This window comes from Salvelinus namaycush, chromosome 34 (genome assembly GCF_016432855.1).
Source record: "Salvelinus namaycush isolate Seneca chromosome 34, SaNama_1.0, whole genome shotgun sequence".
Classification (NCBI taxonomy): Eukaryota; Metazoa; Chordata; class Actinopteri; order Salmoniformes; family Salmonidae; genus Salvelinus; species Salvelinus namaycush.
In genome coordinates this window covers 23,970,110-23,997,367 of record NC_052340.1, presented here as the reverse complement: position 1 = coordinate 23,997,367, position 27,258 = coordinate 23,970,110, and the positions used below count along the sequence as shown (strand labels likewise).

Sequence of the window (27,258 nt, the reverse complement as noted above, 5' to 3'; positions counted from 1 at the left end):
ATGTGAGGAGCTTGTACACTAACAGCTTACACACTGGAGGCTTGCAGGTGCTACAACACTTCCTTCAGCAGAGAGACCCTACCCTTGCTCCATCCAATGATTGCATCTTGCAACTCACTGAACTGGTATTATTCAAAAACTACTTTGTATTTGAGTCAGACTTTTTCTTTCAAATTCGAGGTGTAGCCATGGGCTCCCCTTTTGCCTCTAACTATGGGAACCTGTATGTGGGACAATTTACAAAACAGAGACACACCACCTACTTTCTAAAATCCTCCTATGGAAGAGATACATAGACAATGTATTTTTGCTCTGGGAAAGAAGTCAGCAGGAACTAAATGAATTCCAAACTCTGTTAAACGAGAGCTCTGAATATCTCAAATTCACCATGCAGACTGATGAGAGAAAAATTAATTACCTGGACTTACGGATGATCAAAGAGAATGATGCATTACATACAGACTTATACACAAAGCCCACAGACCGCAACACCATGCTACGGGCAGATAGTATGCATCCACTTCCCCTCAAGAATTGTATACCATATAGCCAGTTATGCGGGGTTAAATTAATTTGTGGCCATCTGTCAGATTTTGACAGCAATGCTAAGAAAATGACAGATAAATTCAAAATGAGAGGCTACAAGGACAAAACTCTTAATGCTGCAATGATGTATGTATCTCAAAAACCAAGAGAGTAATTGCTAAAATCTAAACCAAAGAAAAACAACGCAAGTGTTTTGCACTAAGTACACCAAGTGTTCGGAGAAAATGAAAGCAATCCTGAAAAATCACTTTTTTTTTTACTGTACTGTATAAGGATAATGAAATTGTAAGACTGACATGCTCATAACCTGTCATTGGATACAAATTTTTTTTTTCAAACGGTGCATTCCAGAGTAAGAACCTCATACCAACTGTCAAGCATGGTGGCGGTAGTGTGATGGTTTGGGGATGCTTTGCTGCCTCAGGACCTGGACGACTTGCCTTAATAGAAGGAACCATGAAAGCTAGACTTAGATGACAAAGTTTCATGACAAAATTTGCTCACAAAAAGGACCGCTGCGCCACCATCCTGTTCAAGCATTCACAGCACAACAAGGTGAGTCCAAAAATGTATTTTATGCTGCTGCATAAATTATGTAATATGTCAGGGAGATATGTATACTGTAGCTAAGAAAGTAATACTAAGTTTATGTTGTGTACTAAGCTGTTAGTAGCCCATGTGCTTCACCCTAAGAATTTGGTCCCTTTCCCCCTCATAACTTAGCCTACAGTTCTGACTTGGTGGTGCACATGTAGCCTATAGCCTGTTTTAGAGAAATGTCATCAAATATTGTAAGAGTTTTCATAGTCTGTTTATATGCCCCCTTTATTTATCCTATGGTTTTAAGCTTGGAAAAGAGACCCTTAAACACAGACTTGGACCACACACCCTCTCCACCGAATAGCAGGCAGGGGAAGCAAAATAGGTATTGCTTTGCAACGCTTGCAGTTAGCAACTGATTCCTTCCAAACCACTCTTTGTTGAATTTGCGATTTCCAACTTGTTGTGTGATGTATGTCCAATGGCCGATGAGCATTGATACGTTTTATCTATAATTTCTCTTCATATGACAAGGATTGAAAAGGATTTGCCAGTAGATTGTCGATGTGATTCATGATGAATCACTTGACTGCTTGTCAAGCTTGCTAGCTCAGATTTTGAAAGTATGATGTTGACATGATCATTTCAATCAAAGCTACGGTAGATTTAACGTGATTTTACATAATTGTATCTTTGGCCAATGACCTTGAACCTTCTTAGATGGGCACTTCTAATGTAAATCTATGGCAGCACCCAAGGGGGCTTGAACTTTCAAGCTATCCCTGTAGATTTTGCAGTGACGCGGTCCCCATGAGTGACAGAACACTGAGCCAATCACGGAGCAACTAGAGAAGATTACCAACCCCTATGCTCTGTATTTTCCGCGGCTGACCCTCCACCACAGAAAGCACCGAGCTGGACTGAAACACCTGCATTTTGGAGTTGCATTATTTAAGAAAAGCAAAAAACACCATGTATGTATGCAGCTTTATTATGAAAATATATATATTTTTTACATTGTTTGTTTGCAAACTGATATGTGACACGTATTAATGCCAAAATAACATGCAAAAGAGCAACAACAACAAAAAATTGAGTGCGGCCTTGTTCTGGGCTCTGTGGGATGTCATACATACCAAAAAGAAACAGCTATCAAATGGAGTCACATGCACAACTCTCCCCCAATTAAGTGACATACTAAAGCACCATATTAAGGTTGTTGTTCCCAGGACATATTACAAAGTCTAGTTATTATCAGAATTGTTTACAACAGGTAATTTTGCAATGCAAAAATGTGTAACTATTTACCATCTGGCCAGCTTGTAGTCCTAAAAACTGGAAATGAGTTACCTCTGGTTTGTTCAGCCATTCCTATGGGGAAAAATTTGGGTTTTCGGATAATGCGCCAAATAAGGTCTGAGTCTAACACAGGCTTATGAGATTTTATGTTTTATTCTATGAGATAATATTAATCAGTTAACACGACCATTATGAATTTACCAGACCTTATTTTCGGTGTAAAAAAAACCTCCATTAATTTCCTCATAGGCTTTGTCAAACATTTCAATAACTAAGACCACATCCTTTCGTTTTAATGGGAACAAATGAGCGATGGGGGGCAGAGCCAAGCATGAGCTAGCGAGATCCTCTTGGCGCGTTCTAGCATCATCTGCATATTTCCGTTAGGGAACACCTACTCTGTGAGGTGCGCGTGTGCAATAACTCAATTCGCCTTTGCACTCCTCCGAAACAACGCGATTTTTTCAAACTTTTGCAATGGGTAAAGTCTACAAACCTGAGTCCACTCTGTTCATAACATATTGTAGTTATGGGAACATATAATTGTATTGAGATCAAATGTTCCATTGGTGAGAAAATGTGCAGAATTTCGGCCAAAATCCATCTAATTTCATCCTCTCCCACTTCCCGCCAGTGGGCTAGTATGAGTGGAAACGACAAGCGGATGCTTCACATTTATACATCCAGTGAAATATCTGTCTCATTGTTGTATCTGTGGCTTTGTCCAACGAACAATGGCGGAATTAGTGCCTACAAAAAGACGCCATTACTAGGTTTATGGCTCTCTTTCGGGATGACGATATCTACTTTGCAACTTTTGAGATTGGACTGCCCTCTTGTGGATTTTCCGAAATAATTTCAAGACAAAATTCGAACGTCATAGTAATAACGTAGCCTGCAGTAAAATTGCAACATTATACGATTATAGTATCTTGGTATCATCTTCCCTTCTCTGCGCAAGGTCATGGGCAGGTCACAGTAACTGGTAGACTTGTGCTTGTAGCATAAAGGAGGGAAATGGTATAACCTTTTTTGTAAAGTTGTCATAAAACAGAATGGCAAATAATGGTGACAAATACATATTTACCCTCCAAAATTATAGTGGTAGCCTATAGTCCTAAATCAACATAAATGTATATGATGAATTCCCATAAAATAAAGAGCAGTATCATTCAAGACACCAAGTGGCATTTAATTAGAACAAAACAAAATATTAAAAAAATGTTTAATGGCAATATTCTTAAGGTACAGAGCAATATTAATTATCAAAATGGTACATAATTATGCCCCAAAAAACCTTGTCTAGAGGTCATATTTTACTCAGACTTTACAGTTACTATGTTCATGAAACTATCAGACTAAAGTTATAATACAACAGGGAGACATCATTTGAATGTAATTTTAATTGGATTTTGTCCCCTTTATACGGAAAAAAAACTCCACAAGTTCAAACTTAATATGCTACATCACCACGGTGCTGATCTCAGACTCAGGCTCGGGTTCAGGCTCATCCTCGGGGTACAGTCTGCAGTATTTGTCAACCATGACATCCAGGTCATGCTTAACATGAGAGTTTATGTGGAGCACGGCTAGACTCTTGCACCTGTGTTTGATAGGTGTGTCACTGAGATAAGTCTGCAGGCGTTTCCTGGATGTCTCAGAGCTGCCGCTGTCCTCCAGCATCAGAACAGGCAGGGTGGTCAGGACCTTCAGGAAGCAGTTGACGTTGGGGAAGAACTTGACGTCCGACAGCTGAAGTGTCTCGTGGATGGTGGAGGGCAGGCGGACCTCCTTGCTCCGGTGCTTCCATTTGATCTTCCAGCAATGCAGCTCAGCGGGCAGCGTGTCTGGGTTGGGGAGGTCCTTGCGATACACATCTGCATGGTTCTCCTCTGAGGTGTTGAACTTCATCTGGCCCATGATGGCAGGGACCAGTGACAGGCACTTGAGGGCTTTGAGGTTGCTCTGGGAGAAGATGTCGTCCACTTCATCGATGATGCCGCGGATCACCGGGACCGTCACGTACTCCTTGAAGTAAGTCTCTGGCGGGATCTCGTCTGTGTCGGGCAATCGGTGCTTCCGGAGGAACAGACGAGGCACCTTCACAGGGATCTCCATGGTAGCCGCCAAATTCACAGCCTCCTCAAACCAAAACTCATGGTAGACCTCGATGTTGTCGAAGACTTCATTCAGAGAGTGCAGGACAGCTGTTAGACTGTTGGCAGCGAAGAACACATCAAGGGCCTCCCCTTGCAGGTTTTTGCCGAAGGCTCGTGTGAAAGAAAGCGCATTTTTCAGGATGACCAAGGTGACAATAAACTCAAAGTCAGCCAGGGTCTCTGCGATTGAGTAGGCGTCCCCAGTCATAGCGTCAGGGAACTTGACATTCTCATTGTCCCGAATGCAATCCATGCACAGCAGGAGGGACTCGAGCAGGTCCACAGTCAGTTCAAACACGTTGTGCTGCACTGTCCAGTTAGAGCTGCAGGCCTCCTTCAGCTCGGTTGCCTTCTCATAATTTCCCTGGTGGTAAACAGAGATGGCCTTCTCCAGCTCAGCCTGCAAGAATGGAGACTGCTTAAAGAAGATGCCAATCTTTCTCAGGGTTGCCATGACAACCTGAACACTGGGGAAGGGAAGGCTGTTGGCCAGGTGTATATTCAGTGCGCAGGTGGAACAAGGCGTGTGCATTGCCATGGGGTACTTTCCCATCAGTCCGACTGCCACAGCTTTCATCTTAGTGGCAAAGGTGCCGGTGGCTACATGGGCCTGGCCACGGCAGTCCTCCATCCTCAGCCCCCACCCGTCTGTCACTTGAGTCTCCAGCCTCTCCACCAGTGAGGCCTCGTCCCCCTCGAACGGCAGAAAGTCCAAGAACTCCTCCCTGAGAGTGTTGGACTGATCTACAAACCGCAGAAAGAGAGGCAGGTGTCTCTCCCCAGCGAACTCCACCAGGTCCCCTGTGACCAGTGAGAAGAAGCGACTCTCTCTCACCTCCATGAGGATCTCCTCTCTGACAGTGCCCTCACAGACGTCTAGGAGCTGGCTCTGCTGGGCCGTGGAGAGGTACTCCACATTCACTGCTGTGGCCTCAAACCGTCTCCTCAGAGCCTTATCTCCAGCATTAATGCGGTACTCCAGTAAGGCCTGGAAATTACTGGGATCTCTCTCCAGTCCTTCTGGGACATTGGTCTTCAATGGGATGTTCTGCTTTCCTAGCATGAAAACAATCTCAAACAGAGACCTCAGGTAATCTCGGAACTCCTTCTCCTCTGGGGATAGCTTGATTTCCTCCTCAGCGGCATCTTGACCCTCAGTTGCCTCAATGTCTTTCTTTGAGTGGAGCTGTTCAATGGAGGATGCCACTGCAAGGAAACAAAAAAATGAAATTCGATATAAGCTGATGTTTAAAAGGTGTATGGATACAACAATACTTTTAAACAAAAACAATGCAACTTACATCTTCTCTCTTTAATTCTCCTTATGTCTTCTTCAGTCTGTTAAAACAATTATTTGAAACATAAGACAATGTAACTATGTTAACTATTACATTGAAAACAGACCTACAGAAATATAGCCAGTAGTAGTTAACCAAATTTTTTTTTTTTTGAAGCAACACAAGGATATAAAGTCCTAGTAAAAAAATAAGCGATATTATACCAATTCTTTGATCCGCTTGCGATGTCTGCTATGAGGATTTTTGAGGTGGCTTGTTAAATCAAATATGGTTGGAATAGCAGTATCCTTCAGTACTGTTCTGTAAGGGCTCTGAAAAACAATAATGTCGACAAAACAAGTTATTCAAATACATGAATATCAAAACACACAGCTCCTAACCTATCAAATGTAAGATTATGATAATCTCTAAAAAGACAGATTGTTCAGTGAGGTAGACATGTTTCAAAGAAAGACCTTTGTGGTTTGAAATGCACTTACTGTTTTACAAACCATAGCCGGGTCAAAGTGTTTGGCACACAGTCTGTAGTGTTTATTGAGTTGGTCTGATGTTTTCGCCTCCAGATCCGCCCGGCGACAGTTCTCAACCCAGAGCCTACATCTGAACAAACCAGAATAGGAGGGGTTAGGTGGAATTTTCTTATTGGCCTAGTTACCTGTAAACTATTAGTTTTAAAGAATCATGGTCCAGACTGAAGACGATGATTAATTTATTATTTAGGTGTGTTGGTGCTGGGGTGGTACCTAATGTATATGTCCAAAAGTTTCACTAGAGGTACGATGGATCTACACCACAAATGCCATGGGGGCTAACTTATCTGTACAACTCAGCTACAGGCGAATGTCAGCACTGTAAGCCACACACACCACTTGGCTCGCTGCAAGTGAGCTGGCTAGGTAGCCATTTTCCACATATTAAAGTTAGCTATGATGACTAGCGTGCTACTGAACACAACATAGCTACATTTAGCAAGCTAACGTATAACTGGTTACTCCCTGGGAAAGGTAGGGGTTCATATTGTGACGGTCAGACGTTGTCATACCTTTCTGGATCTCTTGGAAACCTGAAAAAAGCCAAATCGGATTGAGTGCTCTTCCTGGTACAATTTGGAGCCGCGCAAAAATTGGGCATTGTGCATAAACGTTTATTCGATTTCAAATGAATTTAGTATTCAGACATATGCTTTGCGTTTGAATAATGTATATTACACAAGCTAGCTACCTGTTACTTTGAAATTAACCTAAAAGGCGCGCAACAGTGCTAAGCGTGGCCTGGAGGATTTGAGAAAGAGGAAACCGAACTGCTTCCGTTCAACAATGTACGTCACAATGATGTCTTGTCACGTGCTCATTTGTGTTATCTCTACGCACAGACCCAGGATCAGCTCTAACTAACAACCATTACACATTTACATTGTAAGGGTTAAAAGTAAAACGTACCTCGGATCAGTGTAAAAACCCGTGAACAGAGGCTTCCAGATGACCGTGCGTCTTCTACGTTACACTAACGATTTCGTTACACTCGTGTAAGAGGTACACCAAATTTGCAAAAATATAGCTAGTTTGTCATGGCAATTGGACATATAGGAAATATAGTCAACTTTAAACGGCTACAGTTCGGATTCATGAAAAAAACCAACACTAATGTACTTGTAAACGAGCGTGAATAAAGACAAAACACATACTTTATATGCTTCATCTGGCTCGTTGGTCTAGGGGTATGATTCTCGCTTAGGGTGCGAGAGGTCCCGGGTTCAAATCCCGGACGAGCCCTCTTTTTATGTGTAAAATTTAATGTGTCAACGTTGTGGATGGAAACATGGTGAATTCGCTATACATGTGCATGAGTTAAACCCAGCAAAAATAGAACTCACTGCGTCATAAAGTTATTGTTCAATCTCTGTTATATTCTATGTAGTTGCACCAAATGTACCACTTTTCACTACGTTGTTGCTATGTTACAGCATTCAAATACTTGTATCTTACCATTACTCTTCAAATTTAAAAAGACGGGCTCGTCCGGGATTTGAACCCGGGACCTCTCGCACCCGAAGCGAGAATCATACCCCTAGACCAACGAGCCACAGCGTAAAACAAGCTGATCTACATGATTATAAAATAGGAAATTCCACGTGATAATTTGACTAACATTAAAGAGTTCATAAGGACACTTCAATTATAATACAAATAATTTACATCTCATCTACACCCATTACATGTAGCTTGCTGTTGTGTAGAGAATCACTCGGCTTTCTTACAACACTAGTACGATAACGTTGCCGGTTTGTTGTGCTGATTAGTGTATTAATGAGTGTGAATCGTAATTTTAGGCTACACAAAGGAGTTATGGTGTTAAACAGTTATTATTATTCAGCAGAAAAGTGTCCACTATCATGGTAATTTATTTGGTATTTGTGCAGGTATAAATAGCATTGAGACAATAGTGTATTCCTGGAAGAAATACATATTGGTGTGTGTGAAGATAAGTTGAGGAACAGAGGCTCACAACAGTTCAATTAACTTCTTTTTATATATCATACATAAGACTGTCTTAATATAATACAAAGGGCATTGTCATATACACAGCAAAGTCTTGACTAGATCTTACAATCTGTGGATACATGGACTTATCCTTTTCCCCATGCTGTTCAGTTTTATAGTGCATGTTGCATGTACAAAAAATTTGATGAAATAAAAAATAAAAATTGAAGGAAAAGGTATTCAAATGAAATCAGAGGACTTGCGCTTCTTTCTGTAGGGTGAGGGATGTCAACAAGTACTCAAATGTGTGAAACCCAAACATAACAGCCTTATTGAAAATGGAACCATTTTTTCCCCACCATGTGCTTCTCATACAACCAAAATGTAAGGTTTGTGGATGTACATGCACTTACAATATACCCTGTGAAAATTAAGGTTTGAAGATATAGCTTTCCCTGTTTGATTCAAACCCTACCTCATAGTGTTGTCCTGATGTAGTCAAGTACCTCTGACCAGAGACCATGATACACCACTGACTAAGAAAACTGAGATTTTGCCACTGAATGGTCACCAAATTGACAAACAATCATCATACCAGCAGGAGCAAGGTAGTGAGTTCTATACTTCCTTTATTAAAAAATATAAATATATACATAAATTCTATTTCAACTATTAAAAAGGGGCTGCATGTCATGACAACTGCTCTAGATCAAAGGTCATTCAGCATGATCTGAAACAGGCTCACACTTAAGAGTCACAAGTAAAATTTTTGAAATATTTTTTTAAACCTTTATTTTGGAATGTTTAGTACCAGTATGAGTGCCAGCAAAACCACTGTTACTTTCTGAATCTCAAAAATCACGAGGGGTATGAAAAATGATTGTGATTAAAATTTTAACATTTAGATAAAATCAAAATATCATTACAGGTAGCTTTGCATTTGAGTTTGTGGTTATACCAAACATGATTTGTCCTTGTGATGGTCTCTCCCCTGAATTATGATGACAATAGAATGGTGTCCTGCAGTCTGTGTGTGTTTAACTAAGAAGGCTGTTATGAGCAGGACTTTGGTCTTGTTACTTTTCCGGAGATGACCAAAAAAAAAAAGCATTAAAAAAAATAAGCACTTCAAAATCCCTGATATAAAATAAACTGAATGAAACATGTATTTTATTTACTGTCGAGTTCTACGGACATGCATGTCTGCCTAAGTTGAGCACCATCCTCAGGACATTAGCAAGAGGGCTGACTGGTACCCTTTCCATTTGAATAGGACCAGGCTCACAAGGTGCCCTGCCAAATAATTTTGAAACAATTGTCTGTACACTGCCAGGGTAATGAAACTAAAATATTCTTAAGTTATGGCAGTAGCTAGCATGTCGACCAAATTAACCCTTAACGAATAGGCAGTTAACCCACTGTTCCTAGGCCGTCATTGAAAATAAGAATTTGTTCTTAAATGACTTGCCTAGTTAAATAAAGGTAAAAAAATAAATAATAATTGGTATACGTGGGGGAAAATTCAGAAATAGAATGCAGTTGTCTCCATTGAACCATGAGCTTTTAATTCTGCTACTCTGGAGCCTGCAGAGTAACTACCAATGTCGCTAAACATACTAAGGTTAAAAGAGAGACTCCACAAATTAATCAACCAAATAATATGGAAACAGGTTTGGTAAAACATTGCAACCTTAACTGTTAAAATATACGGTAGCTAAGTTCAACAACGGGTTCCCGTTTTGCTAGAGCAATATATTGCTGCTGTTTTGTATTGACGTTAAAATAAGATCTTGATAAACGGAGTCAAAAGTGGTGAACTGCTACATTATTGGTTACAGACACCTAATATGCTTTAAAACAACTGCTTTGGTATAAAAAATATCCAAAGGGAAAATAAATTGTAAAATTCACAGCATAATTTGAGGAGGAAAAAAGGCAGTCACTTAACTCGTTTTTTTTCTTTTCAGTTTCCGTTTAAGATGGAGAATTTGTGCAGCTGTTCAGATGAAGAACTACATGCAGATTTGGGGGGGGGGGGGGGGGGGGGGGGGGTAAGCAAAGGGACTCTGGAAAAGATAGTTCTTTCCACTGTGAAATTCTTAATCTGTGAACAAGATTTTGAGGAAGTAATGTTTAGGAGATTGGTGTGTACAAGAAGACCCTGTAATGTGGGGCCCCATTCATGAGAAATCTTTGTAGAGAAAGGCCTCAGAAATCATTCTTAATAACCTTTTTCTATGATGTTTATTCTCCTTAAAGAATTAAGGGCTGTCTAGAGAGAAAAAAAATAGAGGAAAGCCATGTTAATTCAAATGATAATGTCCAGCTCCATCCCATTCCAAGTCCATGAGTCGTAAGGCCAAAGGGTTATCTGAGAACCAGCCACTGACTGAACCAGTCTTCCCCGCGCTGGGCCGGATCCTTTTCTTCTCCAGAGCCAATCTCTCATCGGTGCCAGGCCGGGCCCACCTCACCAGGCCCCTGGACTTAATGGGGGCAGCGCTCCCCTCAGAACCTCCCAACATCTTCCACCTGCAGGGTATCCCCTCCACTGTCTGGGCCAGCGCACGCTATAGGAACTCCACTGCTATGTGCTCCCCTCTCACAGAGTTACACAATACCGACAGACAACACGAAATATCACTGCAAACACTTCCTCCTGGTCAAGCTACATGTTTTAAAAGCAGCTCTTTTGTGAAAATTCACTTTAAAAAGGGTAAAACAATCAACAACCTGTGGAACAAAAATGTCAGAAATTCCACAGTTTTAAATAAGAGGATGTGTTAGCATTTCATTACTGACAGCTACCTGTAAAACTGCTTCCAACTTTATCCCCAATGCTCACCAGAAGATTTTGCCACGTAATACCAGATGGTGGTTATTTGTTACATGAATTTTGTGAAATGGATTGAATTTACTATGGTTATTTTGCAACATTACTATGTGTAATGATTGCAAAAGAAAAACGGAAACCACATTCTTTTAAAGGATCTTCTCTGTAGTAGCGGTTCAGTGATATCTCCCTTCTGACGTGAGCAGCTTTAGTTCGACACACCTGTAGTAAAAAACACCACCTTAAAAATGACGCACAGGGGGAACACACAGCCAAATGTCAGTGCAGTCACGAGCTGGCCATGGAACTCTGCTGCACACATACTCCAGTCATGGGAGACTCCTCCCGGTCCATGCCCTGCCTCATGCCCAGGTGGCCCTCTGGTAGGTAGTGAGCCGGCCCAGTGTTTGTGCCCATGGGGTACGCGGGGTGGGCGGCCATGCCAGTCTCCTGCCGGGGGTTCGAGAAGGCACCCAACCCCATGCTCAGCCCGCCGTGGTGCCCAAAGGGCAGGTGGCGGAGCTGGTAGGCCTGGTTGCCATGGTTCCCAGTGGAAGAGGAAGATGTGGAGGAAGAGGAGGCAGAGGAAGACAGGGAGGTCATGGACAAATGGCCATGCACCACCTCCATGGAGTCCTGTGTGGAGGCGCTGTGTGTGGGGGAGGTGTAATGCCGTGGGCGGGGCCTTGTGGCCATCACCTGCGCGTGGTGATGATGGGGGTGGGAGTGGGGGTGCAGGGCCTTGGGGTGCTGAGGGGGGACATGGAAGGTGGTCTCCTGGACTGGGTGGGTCTCTCCGGCCACTGGCTCTGGTCCAATGCCGCCTCCCCTCACCAATGGGGGAGGGTAAGTCTTTCTTGCCTGTGAGGCCCACAGATACAGAAATCAAATCAATTAATGTCTCTCATAATGGCTCTGACTTTGCTGATAGCTACTTTGAGGAAACATGTACTTAATATGACTGATGTGGTTGTCCCACCTAGCTCTTAAGATGAATGCACTAACTCAGTCACTCTGGATAAGAGCATCTGCTAAATGACTAAAATGTCAATACTCTTGTCAAATGCTACTTGGAAAATGTCATACCATTACATTCCCAGTGCATTTAAATAATATTGACTATATTAGGACTTACAACAGGTTGTCTATTGATTAATTAGCTTCTTCAAATGAATGACAAAGACATGTCACCTGTGGACAGAGGGTGTCACCATCGATGGCTGGCAGCACTGCCCCAAAGTGCCCTCCACTGTGTAGGTGGTGATGGGTGGGGTCGGACCTTGCTCTGCCACTGGTACTTGTCCCAGATGATCCTCCTGCAAGAGAGAGACGAGGGCACAACCTCAGCCCATCACATCTAAAAAATGACAACCTAACAAAGGTTTAAAATAGTATATATTTTTTAAGCACCATCAACTGTTGGGTTTCCCACCAGTGCACTGAAAAGGCACCACTTTGAGATATGAGCCCGTAACCACAATATTCCGAGGAGAGAAAGAGGGTCAATTGAGCCCGGGAGTGTTACCTGAGCTGGAGGAGGTGCTGGAGGTGGTTCCAGAGGACTGGGACTGCTCCAGCGCTGGGCTGGTAGACACGCTGCTGCTCGTGTTGGTCCCCTCGTCTGCAGTCTTCTTGAAGAAGCTGTGCTGTAGGGCGTAGTAGGGCTGTATGCGGCTCTTGGGGTCATAGTCCAACATCCGCAGGATCAGGTCCTTGAACTTCAAGTAGTCAGCGACGGCATGGCCAGACTCCCCCGCCCGCCGGCCACCTGGACCCCCGGCCTCCACACCCAGGATGGAGTGGAGCTTTCGAGAGGCTGGAGGCTTATACTGCTCAGAGGAAAGACGAGGGGGTGTCAGGTACTTGAACTCAAATACACAACACTACCAAAAGCCACTGTTAGGACACCATATTGAGAGAGGAACTGCAGAACCCTCACCCTTTTGCCATCTTTGGTCTTCTTAACACTCCATGTGCCATCTGATAGCTTCTCAAAGAACTTCCTGGCTTTTGGGGCTAGGTCCATAATATGATTGGGGGGGATACCTAGAACTTCAACTATCTTATTCATCTGGTCCACCTGAGAATTATAGAACAGAACAAAATACTGCCATGGATTAATGTTAATTGCGTGTATCAAATTCATTTACTCAGAGTTGGCTACATTTAAAAAGATCTCCAGCTAGTCAGTCAAGCCTACTGTACCTCGTTGGCGCCACTGAAGAGGGGCTCTCCGGTGTGCATCTCTACCAGGATGCAGCCCAGGGACCACATGTCGATGGCCAGGTCATAGGGCATGCCCAGCAGCACCTCTGGGGAGCGGTAAAAACGACTCTGGATGTACTGGTATATCTGAGGAAGGAGAAAGAGTAAACCACAACCCATTCTTAAAGATAACATTACAGATATCAGCATTACAAGCTTGAGAACAGAATATACGTCAGAGGTATACAGAACATATGCAAGAAATGAGACTTGTGAAAGACAAGGTTAAACTCTTTTGGACCAAAACAATAAGTAGTAGATTAGCATACCCTCTGTCCCAGTTGGCAGGAGCTGCCAAAGTCCACTATCTTGATGGCGCTCCTCTTGGGGTTGCACAGCAGGATGTTCTCAGGCTTCAGGTCACAGTGGATGATGCTGAGCTCAGGCGTGGCCAGGAACAGCAGCGCAGTGCAAAGCTGCTGGGCAAACTTCCTGGTCAGGTTGAGAGAGACGCCACGGAAGTTGGTGTTCCGCAGCAGGTCGTATAGGTTGTACGAGAGCATCTCAAACACCAGGCAGAGGTGGTTCCGGAACATGAAGTGACGTTTCAGGTGAACTACATGATAGGAAAAGGAGACATTCTGCCAGTCAAGTTCGGCTGATACACATACAGGAGAGATTGGTGTAAAACATAACAGTACTCCATAATGGCTTGGACAACAGACAAGCACTAGAGTGCATTACCTATGTAGTATTTCATCTCAGTGTCATGTTTGTTCATGAGCTCTAGGAGACGCACTTCAATCTGGGCTTGATTGAGAAAAGCTTTTTTGTTCTTGATGATCTTGATGGCAACCCACTCCTGCTCTGCACGGTCATAAGCTTTTACAACCTACAGCAATCACAAGGAGAGAAAACACCAACACATACAGTACCAGTCGAAAGTTTTAGAACACCTAATCATTCAAGGGTTTTTCTTTATTTTTGCTATTTTCTACATTTTAGAATAATAGTGAAGACATCAAAACTATGAAATAACACATATGGAATCATATTTGAGATTCTTCAAAGTAGCCACCCTTTGCCTTGATGACAGCTTTGCACACTCTTGGCATTCTCTCAACCAGCTTCATGAGGTAGTCACCTTGAATGCATTTCAATTAACAGGTGTGCCTTGTTAAAAGTTAATTTGTTGAATTTCTAAATGCGTTTGAGCCAATCAGTTGTGTTGTGACAAGGCAGGGGGGTATACGGAAGATAGACATATTTGGTAAAAGACAAAGTCCATATTATGGCAAGAACAGCTCAAATTAGCAAAGAGAAATAACAGTCCATCATTACTTAGAAGACATAAAGGTCAGCCAATCCAAAAAAAGTCAAGAACTTTGACAGTTTCTTCAAGTGCAGTCGCATAAACCATCAAGTGCTATGATGAAACTGGCGCTCATGAGGACCACCACGGGAAAGGAAGACCCTCTGCTGCAGGGGATAAGTTCATTAGTTACCAGCCTCAGATTGCAGCCCGAATAAATGCTTCAGAGTTCAAGTAACAGACACATCAACATCAACTGTTCAGGAGACTGCATGAATCAGGCCTTCATGGTCGAATTGCTGCAAAGAAACCACCACTAAAGAAGAGACTTGCTTGGGCCAAGAAACACGAGCAATGGACATTAGACCGGTGGAAATCTGTCCTTTGGTCTGATGAGTCCAAATTAGCGATTTTTGGTTCCAACCGCAGTGTATTTGTGAGACGCAGAGTAGGTGAACGGATGATCTCCGCATGTGTAGTTCCCACCATGAAGTATGGAGGAGGTGTGATGGTGCTTTGCTGGTAACACTGTCAGTGATTTATTTAGAATTCAAGGCACACTTAACCAGCATGGCTACTACAGCATTCTGCTGTGATATCCCATCTGCTTTGCGTTTAGTGCAAGTATCATTTGTTTTTCGACAGGACAATGACCCAACACACCTCCAGGCTGTGTAAGGGCTATTTGACCAAGAAGGAGAGTGATGGAGTGCTGCATCAGATGACCTGGCCTCCACAATCACCCGACATCAGCCCAATTGAGATGGTTTAGGATGAGTTGGACTGCAGAGTGAAGGAAAAGCAGCCAACAAGTGCTCAGCATAGGTGGAAACTCCTTCAAGACGGTTGGAAAAGCATTCCTCGTGAAGCTGGTTGAGAGAATGCCAAGAGTGTGCAAAGCTTTCATCAAGGCAAAGGGTGGCTACTTTGAAGAATCTAAAATATATTTTAATTTGTTTAACCCTTTTTTGGTTACCACATGATTCCATATGTGCCATTTCATAGTTTCGATGTCTTTACTATTATTCTACAATGTAAAAAATAGTAATAAAGAAAAACCCTTGAATGAGTAGGTGTGCCCAAACTTTTGACTGGTACTGCATTTTCTTATGTTTTAATCACAATAGCTACACATGTGATCACGAGAATAATGTTGAATCATTTACAAAAGTGTACCTGTCCAAATGACCCTTTGCCGATCAATGAGTCAATCTCATAGCGGTCCATCCACTTTTCCCCATTCTTGACAATGTAATCGTAGTTGTCATCGTCATAGCCATCGTTGAAGACCTTCCTCTCTTTCTTGTGACTGGAGTCTTCACCCTGACCCGTTTGGTGCCGCCGCTTCTTTTTTGCATAATACACCTAGAGTCCAGGAAAGAACCGCAATACAGACATTAGCATATGTACGTCCTTATCTAACTGACTACACGAAAAATATTCAAAACTATACATTTTTATGCTGTGGCAATTGCAGTACATTAAACAGCAGAAACCAGTCTCACCTCATTGATCTGTTTATAGGTTTTGATAAGGTCTATGGAGAGCTTCCGCAGGGGAGCCAAAGTAGGGTCACGAAAGCACTGGGGCATGTGCCTCTGTAACAAATCACAAGAAAAGCATTAATATCTCAGACAAAAAAAAATGTGTATGAACTTTTCTTACAATTTGCAATCAAAATGATAGGCTACTTAAAGTTCTGATTTCTACTGGGCAAGTGTGTGTTAAAGTGTATGACAAATTGAGAGGTTTGTGGGTTGCTTGTATACCGGGTTGGCAGTGAGCTGTTGCGTCTGGTCGCTGTACGGTAGGACCGCAGCAGTTTGGTCAGTGCTTGGCTGGTGGCGGTCACTGTACTGCTGGTGCGTATGGGGCATTGGAGCAGCCATCTGAAGACCAGCAGCGTGGAAAGAAAAAGAGGGCGCAAGCCGGACGGACGAAAGTTTGCATGCTGAAGTCTCTCCTCCTGAAAGAAGTCAACATTTACACGAGTTAATGCTGAAAATGTTATATATATATATTTAAACTTAAACAAACTTTCCCTGAAGTAGTGAGAAATCAATTTGATTTTTCAGACTGATTACTCTATCAATGGCAGGTTTCCTGCAGTGACAAACTGATCTAAAATACCACATCAAGGGGTCTAGAAGTGTAGGCACACAGCGTTACTATGTAGTATGAATCTCAATGATTATCAACTGAAATTCCGAAATGGGATGTTGGTAAATTCTAACTAACATTTTAGTCAGTGTAATTTCTCTCATATAATTGACATGAGTAGGAAGACATAGGCCTAACTCTTACTGTTAAATAGTGCTATTATTCAAATTATATATGGTATGTTTGTTGTATTAGCATCCATGAGAAGGTGCCGACAGAACAGCGGGAGGCTATAGAATATGTACTTTAAGATCAGGAATAAAAATGCAATATTTATACAGCCTGGGTAGTTAATCAACCTTCTCTTTATGTGAAAAGAAATCAGAAAAGTATTACGTAGCTTGTTCATCTATCAGCATCTCACCAGACAACAATTCACTAGCGCTACACAGTAACCACTATTCAGAATCCCAGCAACAGCACCTAATTAGCATAGCCTATCACCACAGAGATACAGTGTGATTTGGCAAGCCCATCAATGCACAGGCCAATCACAACGCAGTATGCAAATAGCCTACTTTTGTTGCCAGGGCAGAGCAGCTCCCATTTTCCAATGAGAAAGCAAGAAATAAACAAGAAATAAAATTGAACTTTGGCACACTTAGAGGCCTCTTTCAGTACACTAGAGCCTGACAGCAAAATAGCAGCACAGCCTAAAACCTGCACTCCATCTGAGAGCACTAGAAACAGAGCTGACCCAGCTGTGGAGGAACAAATATATCCAGACTGATAGATATTATTAGGAGAACCTTGGAAATAAAGATGTACAGTAGCTACATTCCAGGAGAATCCAGTTTAGAATTATACAATTGTAATATGCCATTTCTGACACATCATACAATAATAAAACATGTATTAAGTATAACTGATCATGGGGGTGACCTCAGAATCTGACAAAAATCAAACAAGGTAGCCTAGAATAACCCCGTTTCTCACTATATGTAGTACAGTACTATTCCTTATAAATTGTGATTTATATTTCATGTATAATATTGTACAATTAATATTATATAGGCAATTATAGAATTATATCTGGGGCTGGTCAGTTCACCCTTGTCCTTTGTGTAACTGTTCAATAATAATGCTTGCCAGTTGTTGAAGCATCCTTCCAAGCTCACTAAATGCAAAAGATTCATCTGTAAGGATGACTGGCATTTCTTTCTTCTCCACTTTCTTGGCTGACATCTTGAGGTGCACCATGGTTTATTTTAAACTTCACTCCATTTAATGTAATCCCAACTCCAAATTGTAAATTGTCAGAAGACTGCCTCCTCCCCATCAAAGAGAAAATATTGCAGATATTGCAGCTAACCTGGATGCATCGTCTCCTGTAAAATTTCATATCATCCTGGGAGGAGAGTCCAGCAGCAAACCACAACCCACTATGAAGAACAAAAAGAGATAAGTATCATTGACTGTGCATTTCTGGTGGGATCTACTTTCCAATAGTACAAAAACTTTGGTGGAAAAAAGAGGGAGGAAAAATACCAAAACATTGCAAAGGCAATGGATGACTCACACAATGTTTTTTAGAAAATATATATTGTAAATGTAACATTCTGTAACTCTAGAAAATAGAAAGCTCTAATCAATCCAACAAATCACATTTCCCAGTCAGTCTGGTTAATTTCAGTGAACCAATGACTCAAAGATTGTGTTGGGCCTGTTGACAATTGACCATATAAATCTAAGCTGAATAAAGCTGTTGACTTTTTGCAAGAACAGTTCAGAAACATGGTTCACACCGAGACCGGTGCCATCCTAACAAGCAGGTCAAAACAGGTTGACCATTGTTTTGGACCTAGTAAAACTAGAGATCTCCTCTCAGAATGTCTATACTCATTGTCAAAGCCATTAACTTGATATGCCTGTGATGAAAACGACCCGAATGCCTCAACAGCAACTAATTAATAAAATAAACAAAATATTACACTATGTATAGACAGTCAGCTGAAGTATTATCAGTGTGTGAAGGGTTGCTAAATATGATATGCAGTGTAAGCCTACATTGCAATGCAAGTGTTTTGAATACAAACTGTACACCATTTAAATTATTCAGAACAGTGCATATAAAGTAGAAATAACGCATCCAATTGTTCCTCGAAGTAAAAACATGGTAATTGCTTGTAAAGCATAAACGATCATAAAATCCCCTGTTTTCAGGACCGTCTTCTGAACAGTTCCTTTCCTGGCTATTGAGTCGAGGCATGAACACAGGCCTAGTTACATTGATATACCGTTATAATACGAATTGTGTGTATGCATCTTCATATCTAACTATGTCTATCTTATGACATTATTTATTAAAAACGATTCCCTCAGTTTTGTTACATACTTGCACACTCAAATCGGGCTGTCATCAGTTCAAAATAAGGAATTGTCAACTGTTAGCTAACTACTCACAGGTGATGGAGTGGTTCTCGCCATGGTTGGACTTTGGAAAGGAAATCATCTGTTTAGTTCAGCCTTCTCAAGAGCAGAAATGTCAACGGCAAAGTCTGGCTTCGTCCACAATGACAAATACTACCTAGCTTGGTTGCTCATTAGCTAACGTTACCCTTCTAGCTTTGGTACGTTAAGGCAAGCCACCCGTTTCCTCTCGCCAGAGTGATTGCAGTGACGATGTGTTCTGCGAGCGAGCTGTATGGGCCTACTAGCAAGCTACGCGTTAGAGGACCAGCTAGCTATGTGGCGAGCTTGCCAACTTGTTAGCAAGCCAATAACGCAAGATATGGGGCCTGAATTGTTAACTGGCTACCTTGTTACTGTTACCTTGCCCACACCTTTCTAACAGGTTAGCCATGTTAACGACCGTAGCTAGCTAACGAGCCTTGCTTGCCCATAAACCCTTAACGTTTGCTAGCTATTAACTTCCGTTAACACTTCGACGTAACGTTAGCTAGCTATTAACTTACGTTAGCACTCTGACGTAACGTTAGTTAGCCGCTAGCTACAACTAAAGGTACAATGTTGTTAGCTCACTAGTTAGGTTTAAAACATGTTAGGTGTAGCTAGATCCAGAGCGCTAACGTTAGTTGGTAAATCTGTACTGGCTGATGTTAGCGACATTCGGATGACATCCTCCGGCCAATGCGATGGTTGCTGATCGCTAGCTAGATAGTTTATTAGTTAGCTACCTTTATTACACAACACACATAGTCAGCTTCATATACGGGCTCACCTCTGATGGCACGATCTTCATTTAAAGTCAAATAACCTGTATGATAGGGCAACTTATCCAGCTTGAGCTTCTCCGCCCTCAGTCGTCGGCTAAGTTAACGGTAGCAGTCAGTCAACTCAATTCCCGTAACGCGAAGGTGAAAAGTATCCCCCTCTGGCCAGCCAAGTAAAACTCCTTGACGATCAAATGAGTTCCCAACCAAGAAAATGAGTTATCCACCCAACTTCGACCTGCATCAGCTGATGACTAGCGCCAGCTAGCTCGTATGCTCGCTAGCTAGTTGACAAAACGAACGTGGCTACTGCTGTTGACTAGCTAAGGTTAGCTAACAAGATTCTGTAGCTAGGAATTCAATAGCTAAATAAAAGGTTGCTACATTCAGATTGTTCCGTTTTCTTGCAAGCTCACCACGGGAAACACGGACGTAGGCAATCATAACGAATAATAATCAAAATCCCCCAAAATATGAAACAAATATCATGCCCTAAAATATACGCTTATTTTGGACAATAATTTTAATGTCAATTTTCACAAAATGGCGCGCGTCCCAAACCTGCGCAGTGAACCGGCCCGGTAGACCAGAGACACTGACAACTATAAATGCGGCTCCCCCTAAATATATTTAAACTATGCTAAATCATTTGCTTCTTAATTGTCTAAATTCGATCCATTCGACGCATTGTCTTCAACACAAATGTCAATGGTATATCCAGTGATTGCATTATTCCGGCGGGAAGGGAGAACATTTGAAAATAATCCGCAAAAAAACCTTCTGACAAAATGGCGACGGCCTGAGTTGTTACTATGACAACTGTCAATCAAATTATCCAATCCCCGGATGAACCAATGACGAGAATAATTCAACCATAGATTCAACGTTGCATGCTGTCATAACTTGTCAATCAATCAGTAATTCTAATGAAGAAATTGTTTCAATTTAACTATAACATTCTAAAGTAGAATAAAATCATCTAGATAGGATTTCTAAATTAAATGCATGAATAGGAATTTGCCAAACTTTCTTGCATGCATTTTTGAGGCAGTCATAAAACTGTATGTATGACTGCAAAAATAAATGAGTAGAAAATGAAATGCAAGACATGCAGACCTAGTCTTCTTCATTGTAAATAAGAATTTGTTCTTAACCAACTTGCCTAGTTAAATAAAGGTTAAATTAAAAATAAATTAAAAAACAGTCAGATTGACATCATGATTCCTGAATATGAACAAGCTGTGTGATATTGTTGCATAGAACACAGCTATAAAATACATTCCTTATCAGGACAGAATTAAATTCAGTTTTTATTTTAGTGGCTGTTGTGCTTTACAGCAGAGACTAGAGGTATAAAGGGCACCCACATGTAGCCTATACTGTATGGCTGTCAGCTTAACGGTTATCTAAGGTTCCATGAACTCAGTTTAGCAAAACCTGATGCTTGACATGAATTTACTAGTAACATTTACATGTGATAAGATATTCATAAATCAGATCAAACTACAGAAAGTAATCTGATTTAAATATCCAAGTGGGATCTTATTTGTAACATTTTTTATCTCTCTGAATGATGATGAAGCAAATCCATGTGCTATGTTCTTTGGCCAATGGATGGCAGCATACGTCCTTTCTATGTGCAGTTCTGGATTTCTGATTATCATGGTTTTGTATGATTCTGATTCTATATTGATTTATCAGAGTCATGCTATTAGTGTTGAGGAATGCTCAATAGTGGTCCAATTGTAAAATATGGATTTATGGATGATGAATAGAGATTGATTCTCTGGGATTTTGGTGTGTATATGTACCTATTCTCAATGATGACCGAAGGGCGATCATTTTTAGGATGTATTGTGAGTAGAATGACAGAGCCAACAAAACATTCTTTAACAACTTTCTTCAAAATGTAGGCTACACTTTATTTTAAACAAAAGTACAAAAACAAAAGCCAGTATTTACAATACTTGCATGGCAACATTTACCCTCTTTGGTCTTATTTCCAATTTGATGGTTTCAGATTAACTACAATGTAGGAAACAAACAGCCAGCTGACAGTATGAGATAACATGTGGTAAATCTCATAGAAATCCACAGAATGCTTACATTATAATTATTATTGTCAAATACCTGCAAGAAAGTACCATCAATTGTTCAGTACCTTTAAACCTAAGTGGTGGAATTTGTGAGAATAATTGAATATAACTAACAGAGATGCTAAATGTGTAACCTTGAACAATATAAATAGCGAAAAATAACCTAAACAAATCACAATTACATCCAGATCTGATATATTTACAGGTTCATTAAATGCTGCTCATAACCCTGACCTAAATTGTGAAGTATACAACTGCTGGACAACTTGTCTCTTTCCACATAAAAAATGACATGAAAGCACAGAAATAAACACTATGAACACAACTGAGATAAGACATATTCTGTAATGTAGTGGTTATGTTCAAACTAAACACGACCCACTGATACACAAACAGATGGTAAGAGTGTAATGGATGCCTAACAGCATCACTCTATCTCCTGATACTTTTGATGGTAATAATGTTTTTTTTAAATAAACAGGAACCATGAAACATGTCATGAAATAATTTGTACAACAGATCCTCTACTTCCTGCAATGCAAGGCGATGCATCTTGGTATAATACTTAACTCATATTACCTTACAACACCCAAAGCTGTTTATGTAGCCTATACCCTTAGCCCTTTCATTAACATTTTCTACAATTTATTTTCCCAGTGGAGACTACAAAAAATGGCAGTGAATGTGCCATTAAAAACAGACAAAATGCACTGACTGTGGTTGTGTAGATGGGTGTTTGGTTGTGTTGATGATATGGAACTGAGACGTAACTGCGGTGAAGACCTTCAGCTCTTCGGGATGCATTGAGAGTCAGGGAGGTATAGGCCAATGTACACATCCTTACAGAAAAGGCAACTGGTCCAGTAGTAATTCTACCAGCAATAATGTTAATTAAATCCAAGCCAAACACTCCAATTGTCATTTTTCTCAATTTGACCAAATCCCTCTTAACCAACACTTGAAACAAAAACTATTATAGTAGGAAAGTTAATGCATTTTATCTAGAGTGTAGACAATTTAGGCTTATGTACAACACATATCTGTTCATTTAGCCAGTTTTTTTCATTCAATATTGAGAGGAAACAAAGTTTTGTGTATAAGTCCGAATCCAAATGGTCTTCATCCAATTCAATGCCCCCTTTCAAATTTTAACAGAAGTGTGCAAAATCTTCTAGTTGCTGCTTCCACACTGCAGAAAAATAAAAAGTGATGATGTTAACGGCATATTTTAATCTAAAACATAAGAAGCAAATATTATAATATTCAGTAGTAGATGTGTTTTTCAAAACAAGTTCTTTACCTTTTTTTTCTCTCTTTCTTTAAACATTTATTTTCTTTACACCTCAACTTTCTGGCTGTTCTCCTCCAGCTTCTCTTCTATTTTCTCCTCCAGTTTCTTGCTCTCCTCAGTGGATCCATCCTCCTTCTCACCAGTCTTCCAGCTGCCTTGCCTTTTAACACAAATCAGATTGTTTAACACTAATCACAGCCCTCCAATAATAATACATATATCACCATAACATGCTATATAAGAATGGCATTTTGAATTGATGCACTTACTTGGATTTCTTCATGTACAGCCAGTATGCTAGACCCACAACTACAGTGGCCAGGAGCAGACCCACAATAACTCCCACCACCAACTTTGTCGTGTCACCCTCATCTGATGAGTCTGTAAAGGCACAAAGCGAGAGGAAAAACATCAGAAACTAGGAGAGAGAACACTGCAAATGAAGAGACTGCAAAAAATACATTTCCGTACATGTATGCATAAACAGGGTTGGGTAGGCTACTTTCTGAATGTAATCCTTTATTTCAATTTCTTTTGAGTATTTAGTAATTTGTATTTCACCGGCCTGAACTACTTCATCCAATGTATTTGGTAACAATATACTTAATGGGCATGTCATTTTTTTCCAAAAATAAATAAAATACAAAATACTTTCTATACCATTTTTTAAAATAGCGGTCCACAATGTTGTGTCCCCCTTTCACCCTACATTGGTATCAGAAGTCTGCTGGCACAATGGTGTGGCAAGAGTGTCTGATAAATGACCAAAATGTAAATGTAAAATGAACGCTTGCAAAATATTTATATTTGGTCATTTAGCAGACACTCTTATCACAATACCTATGTAAGAATGCTGTTCATTGACTACAGCTCAGCATTCAACACCATAGTACCCTTCAAGCTCATCATAAAGCTGGAGGCCCTGGGTCTCAACCCCGCCCTGTGCAATTGGGTCCTGGACTTTCTGACCGGCCGCCCCCAGGTGGTGAAGGTAGGAAACAACATCTCCACTTCGCTGACCCTCAACACTGGGGTCCCACAAGGGTGTGTGCTCAGCCCCCTCCTGTACTCCCTGTTCACTCACGACTGTGTAGGCCATGCACGCCTCCAACTCAATCATCAAGTTTGCAGACGACACAACAGTAGTGGGCTTGATTACCAACAACGACAAGACAGCCTACAGGTAGGAGGTGAGGGCACTCGGGAGAGTGGTATCAGGAAAACAAACCCCTCATTCAACGTCAACAAAACAAAGAAGATGATCATGGACTTCAGGAAACAGCAGAGGGAGCACCCCCCTATCCACATGGAAGGGACAGCAGCGGAGAAGGTGTAAAGTTAAGTTCCTTGGCGTACATATCACAGACAAACTGAAATGGTCCACCCACACAGACAGTAGGAGGCTGAAGAAATTTGGCTTGTCACCCAAAACCCTGACAAACTTTTACAGATGCACAATCGAGAGCATCCTGTCGGGCTGTATACCAGCCTGGTACGGCAACTGCACCGCCTTCAACCGCAAGGCTCTCCAGAGGGTGGTGTGGTCTGCACAACGCATCACCGGGGGCAAACTACCTGCCTTCCGTGACACCTACAGCACCCAATGTCACAGGAAGGCCAAAAAGATCAAGGACAACAACCACCCGAGCCACTGCCTGTTCACACCACTACCATCGAGAAGGCGAGGTCTGTACAGGTGCATCAAAGCTGGGACCGAGAGACTGAAAAACAGCTTCTATCTCAAGGTCATCAGACTGCTAAACAGCAATCACTAACTCAGAGTGGCTGCTGCCTACACTGAGACCCAATCACTGGCCAATTTAATAAATGGATCACTAGTCACATTAAACAATGCCACTTTAATAATGTTTACATATCTTACATTACTCATATCATATGTACTGTATATACTGTATTTTATACCATCTATTGCACCTTGCCTATGCCACTCGGCCATCGCTCATCCATATATTTATTTGTACAGTCGTGGCCAAAAGTTTTGAGAATGACACAAATATTAATTTCCAGAACGTTTGCTGCTTCAGTGTCTTTAGATATTTTTGTCAGATGTTACTATTGAATACTGAAGTATAATTACAAGCATTTCATAAGTGTCAAAAGCCTTTATTGACAATTACAGGAAGTTGATGCAAAGAGTCAATATTTGCAGTGTTGACCCTTCTTTTTCAAGACCTCTGCAATCCGCCCTGGCATGCTGTCAATAAACTTCTGGGCCACATCCTGACTGATGGCAGCCCATTCTTGCATAATCAATGCTTGGAGTTTGTCAGAATTTGTGGGTTTTGTTTGTCCACCCGCCTCTTGAGGATTGACCACAAGTTCTCAATGGGATTAAGGTCTGGGGAGTTTCATGGCCATGGACCCACAATATCGATGTTTTGTTCCCCGAGCCACTTAGTTATCACTTTTGCCTTATGGCAAAGTGCTCCATCATGCTGGAACAGGCATTGTTCGTCACCAAACTGTTCCTGGATGGTTGGGAGAAGTTGCTCTCGGATGATGTGTTGGTACCATTCTTTAATCATGGCTGTGTTCTTAGGCAAAATTGTGAGTGAGCCCTTGGCTGAGAAGCAACCTCACACATGAATGGTCTCAGGATGCTATACTGTTGACATGACACAGGACTGATGGTAGCGCTCACCTTGTCTTCTCCAGACAAGCTTTTTCCCGGATACCCCAAACTATCGGAAAGGGGATTCATCAGAGAAAATGACTTTACCCCAGTCCTCAGCAGTCCAATCCCTGTACCTTTTGCAGAATATCAGTCTGTCCCTGATGTTTTTCAGAGAGAGAAGTGGCTTCTTTGCTGCCCTTCTTGACACCAGGCCATCCTCCAAAAGTCTTCGCCTCACTGTGCGTGCAGATGCACTCACACCTGCCTGCTGCCATTCCTGAGCAAGCTCTGTACTGGTGGTGCCCCAATCCCGCAGCTGAATCAACTTTAGGAGACGGTCCTGGCGCTTGCTAGACTTTCTTGGGCGCCCTGAAGCCTTCTTCACAACAATTGAACCACTCCCCTTGAAGTTCTTGATGATCTGATAAATGGTTGATTTAGGTGCAATCTTACTGGCAGCAATATCCTTGCCTGTGAAGCCCTTTTTGTGCAAAGCAATGATGATGGCACGTGTTTCCTTGCAGGTAACCATGGTTGACAGAGGAAGAACAATGATTCCAAGCACCATCCTTTTTTTTAAGCTTCCAGTCTGTTATTCAAACTCAATCAGCATGACAGAGTCATCTCCAGCCTTGTCCTCGTCAACACTCACACCTGTGTTAATGAGAGAATCACTGACATGATGTCAGCTGGTCCTTTTGTGGCAGGGCTGAAATGCAGTGGAAATGTTTTGGGGGGATTCAGTTCATTTGCATGGCAAAGAGGGACTTTGCAATTAATTGCAATTCATCTGATCACTCTTCATAACATTCTGGAGTATATGCAAATTGCCATCATATAAACTGAGGCAGCAGACTGTGAAAATTAATATTTGTGTCATTTTCAAAACTTTTGGCCACAACTGTAGAAGCACAAGCATTTCGCTACACTCCCATTAACATCTGCTAACCATGTGTATGTGACCAATACAATTTGATTTGATTGTGCCAGCAGACTTCTGATATCCACAGCGACTTACAATCAGTGCATTCAACTAAGGTTGATGAACAACAACAACATCTCACAGTAATGGCAAGTAGAATGCTAAGGTGGAACAAACTTAACTTGAGTCCCATGGTCACGCCGGTGCATTTTGGACTTCTAACTCTTTTTAAACATTGTGTGTTTGAGCTCCAGACTACTGCTGCATTAGATTCTTCTATTTCTTTTGCATCCGCTGATACTAACCATT

The 27,258-nt window shown here is 41.5% G+C and overlaps 3 protein-coding genes and 2 non-coding genes across 9 annotated transcripts in view; 1 reads left to right on the top strand and 4 right to left on the bottom strand.

Moving 5' to 3' along the window:
* Positions 1-3,556: 3,556 nt before the first annotated feature.
* On the bottom strand, positions 3,557-7,123 carry LOC120028929 (52 kDa repressor of the inhibitor of the protein kinase-like). 2 transcript variants are annotated; one of them, XM_038974200.1, is made up of 5 exons: positions 6,885-7,123; positions 6,322-6,442; positions 6,046-6,153; positions 5,846-5,882; positions 3,557-5,750 (listed from the first exon to the last, which is right to left on the bottom strand). In XM_038974200.1, exons 1-5 carry the CDS (start codon positions 6,971-6,973, stop codon positions 3,847-3,849), a joined length of 2,259 nt encoding a protein of 752 aa, XP_038830128.1. In that variant the 5' UTR covers positions 6,974-7,123; the 3' UTR covers positions 3,557-3,846. The 2 variants fall into 2 exon arrangements, with proteins under 2 accessions (XP_038830128.1, XP_038830129.1); XM_038974201.1 differs by lacking the exon at positions 6,885-7,123 and adding an exon at positions 6,586-6,814.
* Positions 7,124-7,542: 419 nt separating this feature from the next.
* On the top strand, positions 7,543-7,614 carry trnap-agg. The gene has a single exon. It is a non-coding gene; the product is annotated as a tRNA-Pro (tRNA).
* Positions 7,615-7,852: 238 nt separating this feature from the next.
* trnap-cgg lies at positions 7,853-7,924 on the bottom strand. The gene has a single exon. It is a non-coding gene; the product is annotated as a tRNA-Pro (tRNA).
* A 1,007-nt stretch (positions 7,925-8,931) lies between these two features.
* On the bottom strand, positions 8,932-20,784 carry LOC120028228 (dual specificity tyrosine-phosphorylation-regulated kinase 1A-like). Of its 3 annotated transcripts, none has more exons than XM_038973383.1 (12): positions 20,014-20,783; positions 18,145-18,214; positions 16,442-16,638; positions 16,178-16,270; positions 15,849-16,037; positions 14,105-14,252; positions 13,690-13,976; positions 13,361-13,507; positions 13,095-13,235; positions 12,681-12,984; positions 12,347-12,471; positions 8,932-12,016 (listed from the first exon to the last, which is right to left on the bottom strand). In XM_038973383.1, exons 2-12 carry the CDS (start codon positions 18,152-18,154, stop codon positions 11,444-11,446), a joined length of 2,214 nt encoding a protein of 737 aa, XP_038829311.1. In that variant the 5' UTR covers positions 18,155-18,214; positions 20,014-20,783; the 3' UTR covers positions 8,932-11,443. The 3 variants fall into 3 exon arrangements, with proteins under 3 accessions (XP_038829311.1, XP_038829312.1, XP_038829313.1); XM_038973384.1 differs by lacking the exon at positions 20,014-20,783 and adding an exon at positions 19,236-20,001; XM_038973385.1 differs by lacking the exon at positions 18,145-18,214 and having other exon boundaries at positions 20,014-20,784.
* Positions 20,785-21,906: 1,122 nt separating this feature from the next.
* LOC120028687 (CD166 antigen homolog A-like) overlaps positions 21,907-27,258 on the bottom strand; it is a 68,329-nt gene continuing 62,977 nt past the window's right edge. For both annotated transcript variants that reach the window (XM_038973916.1, XM_038973915.1), the window contains 3 exons: positions 23,662-23,773; positions 23,402-23,552; positions 21,907-23,290 (listed from right to left, as the gene is read on the bottom strand). In XM_038973916.1, coding sequence (XP_038829844.1) covers positions 23,438-23,552; positions 23,662-23,773 — 227 coding nt within the window. In that variant the 3' untranslated portion in view covers positions 21,907-23,290; positions 23,402-23,437. The remainder of the gene's footprint in view (positions 23,291-23,401; positions 23,553-23,661; positions 23,774-27,258) is intronic.

Excerpts from the sequence above, each read along its gene's own strand:
- LOC120028228 (XM_038973383.1), bottom strand. Across the intron at positions 16,038-16,177 it reads CCTATAAACAGATCAATGAG|GTGTATTATGCAAAAAAGAA; the intron begins GTGAGACTGGTT and ends CCTGGACTCTAG. Across the intron at positions 13,236-13,360 it reads TCTTCAGTGGCGCCAACGAG|GTGGACCAGATGAATAAGAT; the intron begins GTACAGTAGGCT and ends TATAATTCTCAG.
- LOC120028929 (XM_038974200.1), bottom strand. The coding sequence starts at position 6,973 with ATGCCCAATTTTTGCGCGGCTCCAAATTGTACCAGGAAGAGCACTCAA. Across the intron at positions 6,443-6,884 it reads TTTCCAAGAGATCCAGAAAG|ATGTAGGCTCTGGGTTGAGA; the intron begins GTATGACAACGT and ends TGGTTTGTTCAG. Across the intron at positions 5,751-5,845 it reads GAGAATTAAAGAGAGAAGAT|TGGCATCCTCCATTGAACAG; the intron begins GTAAGTTGCATT and ends GTTTCCTTGCAG.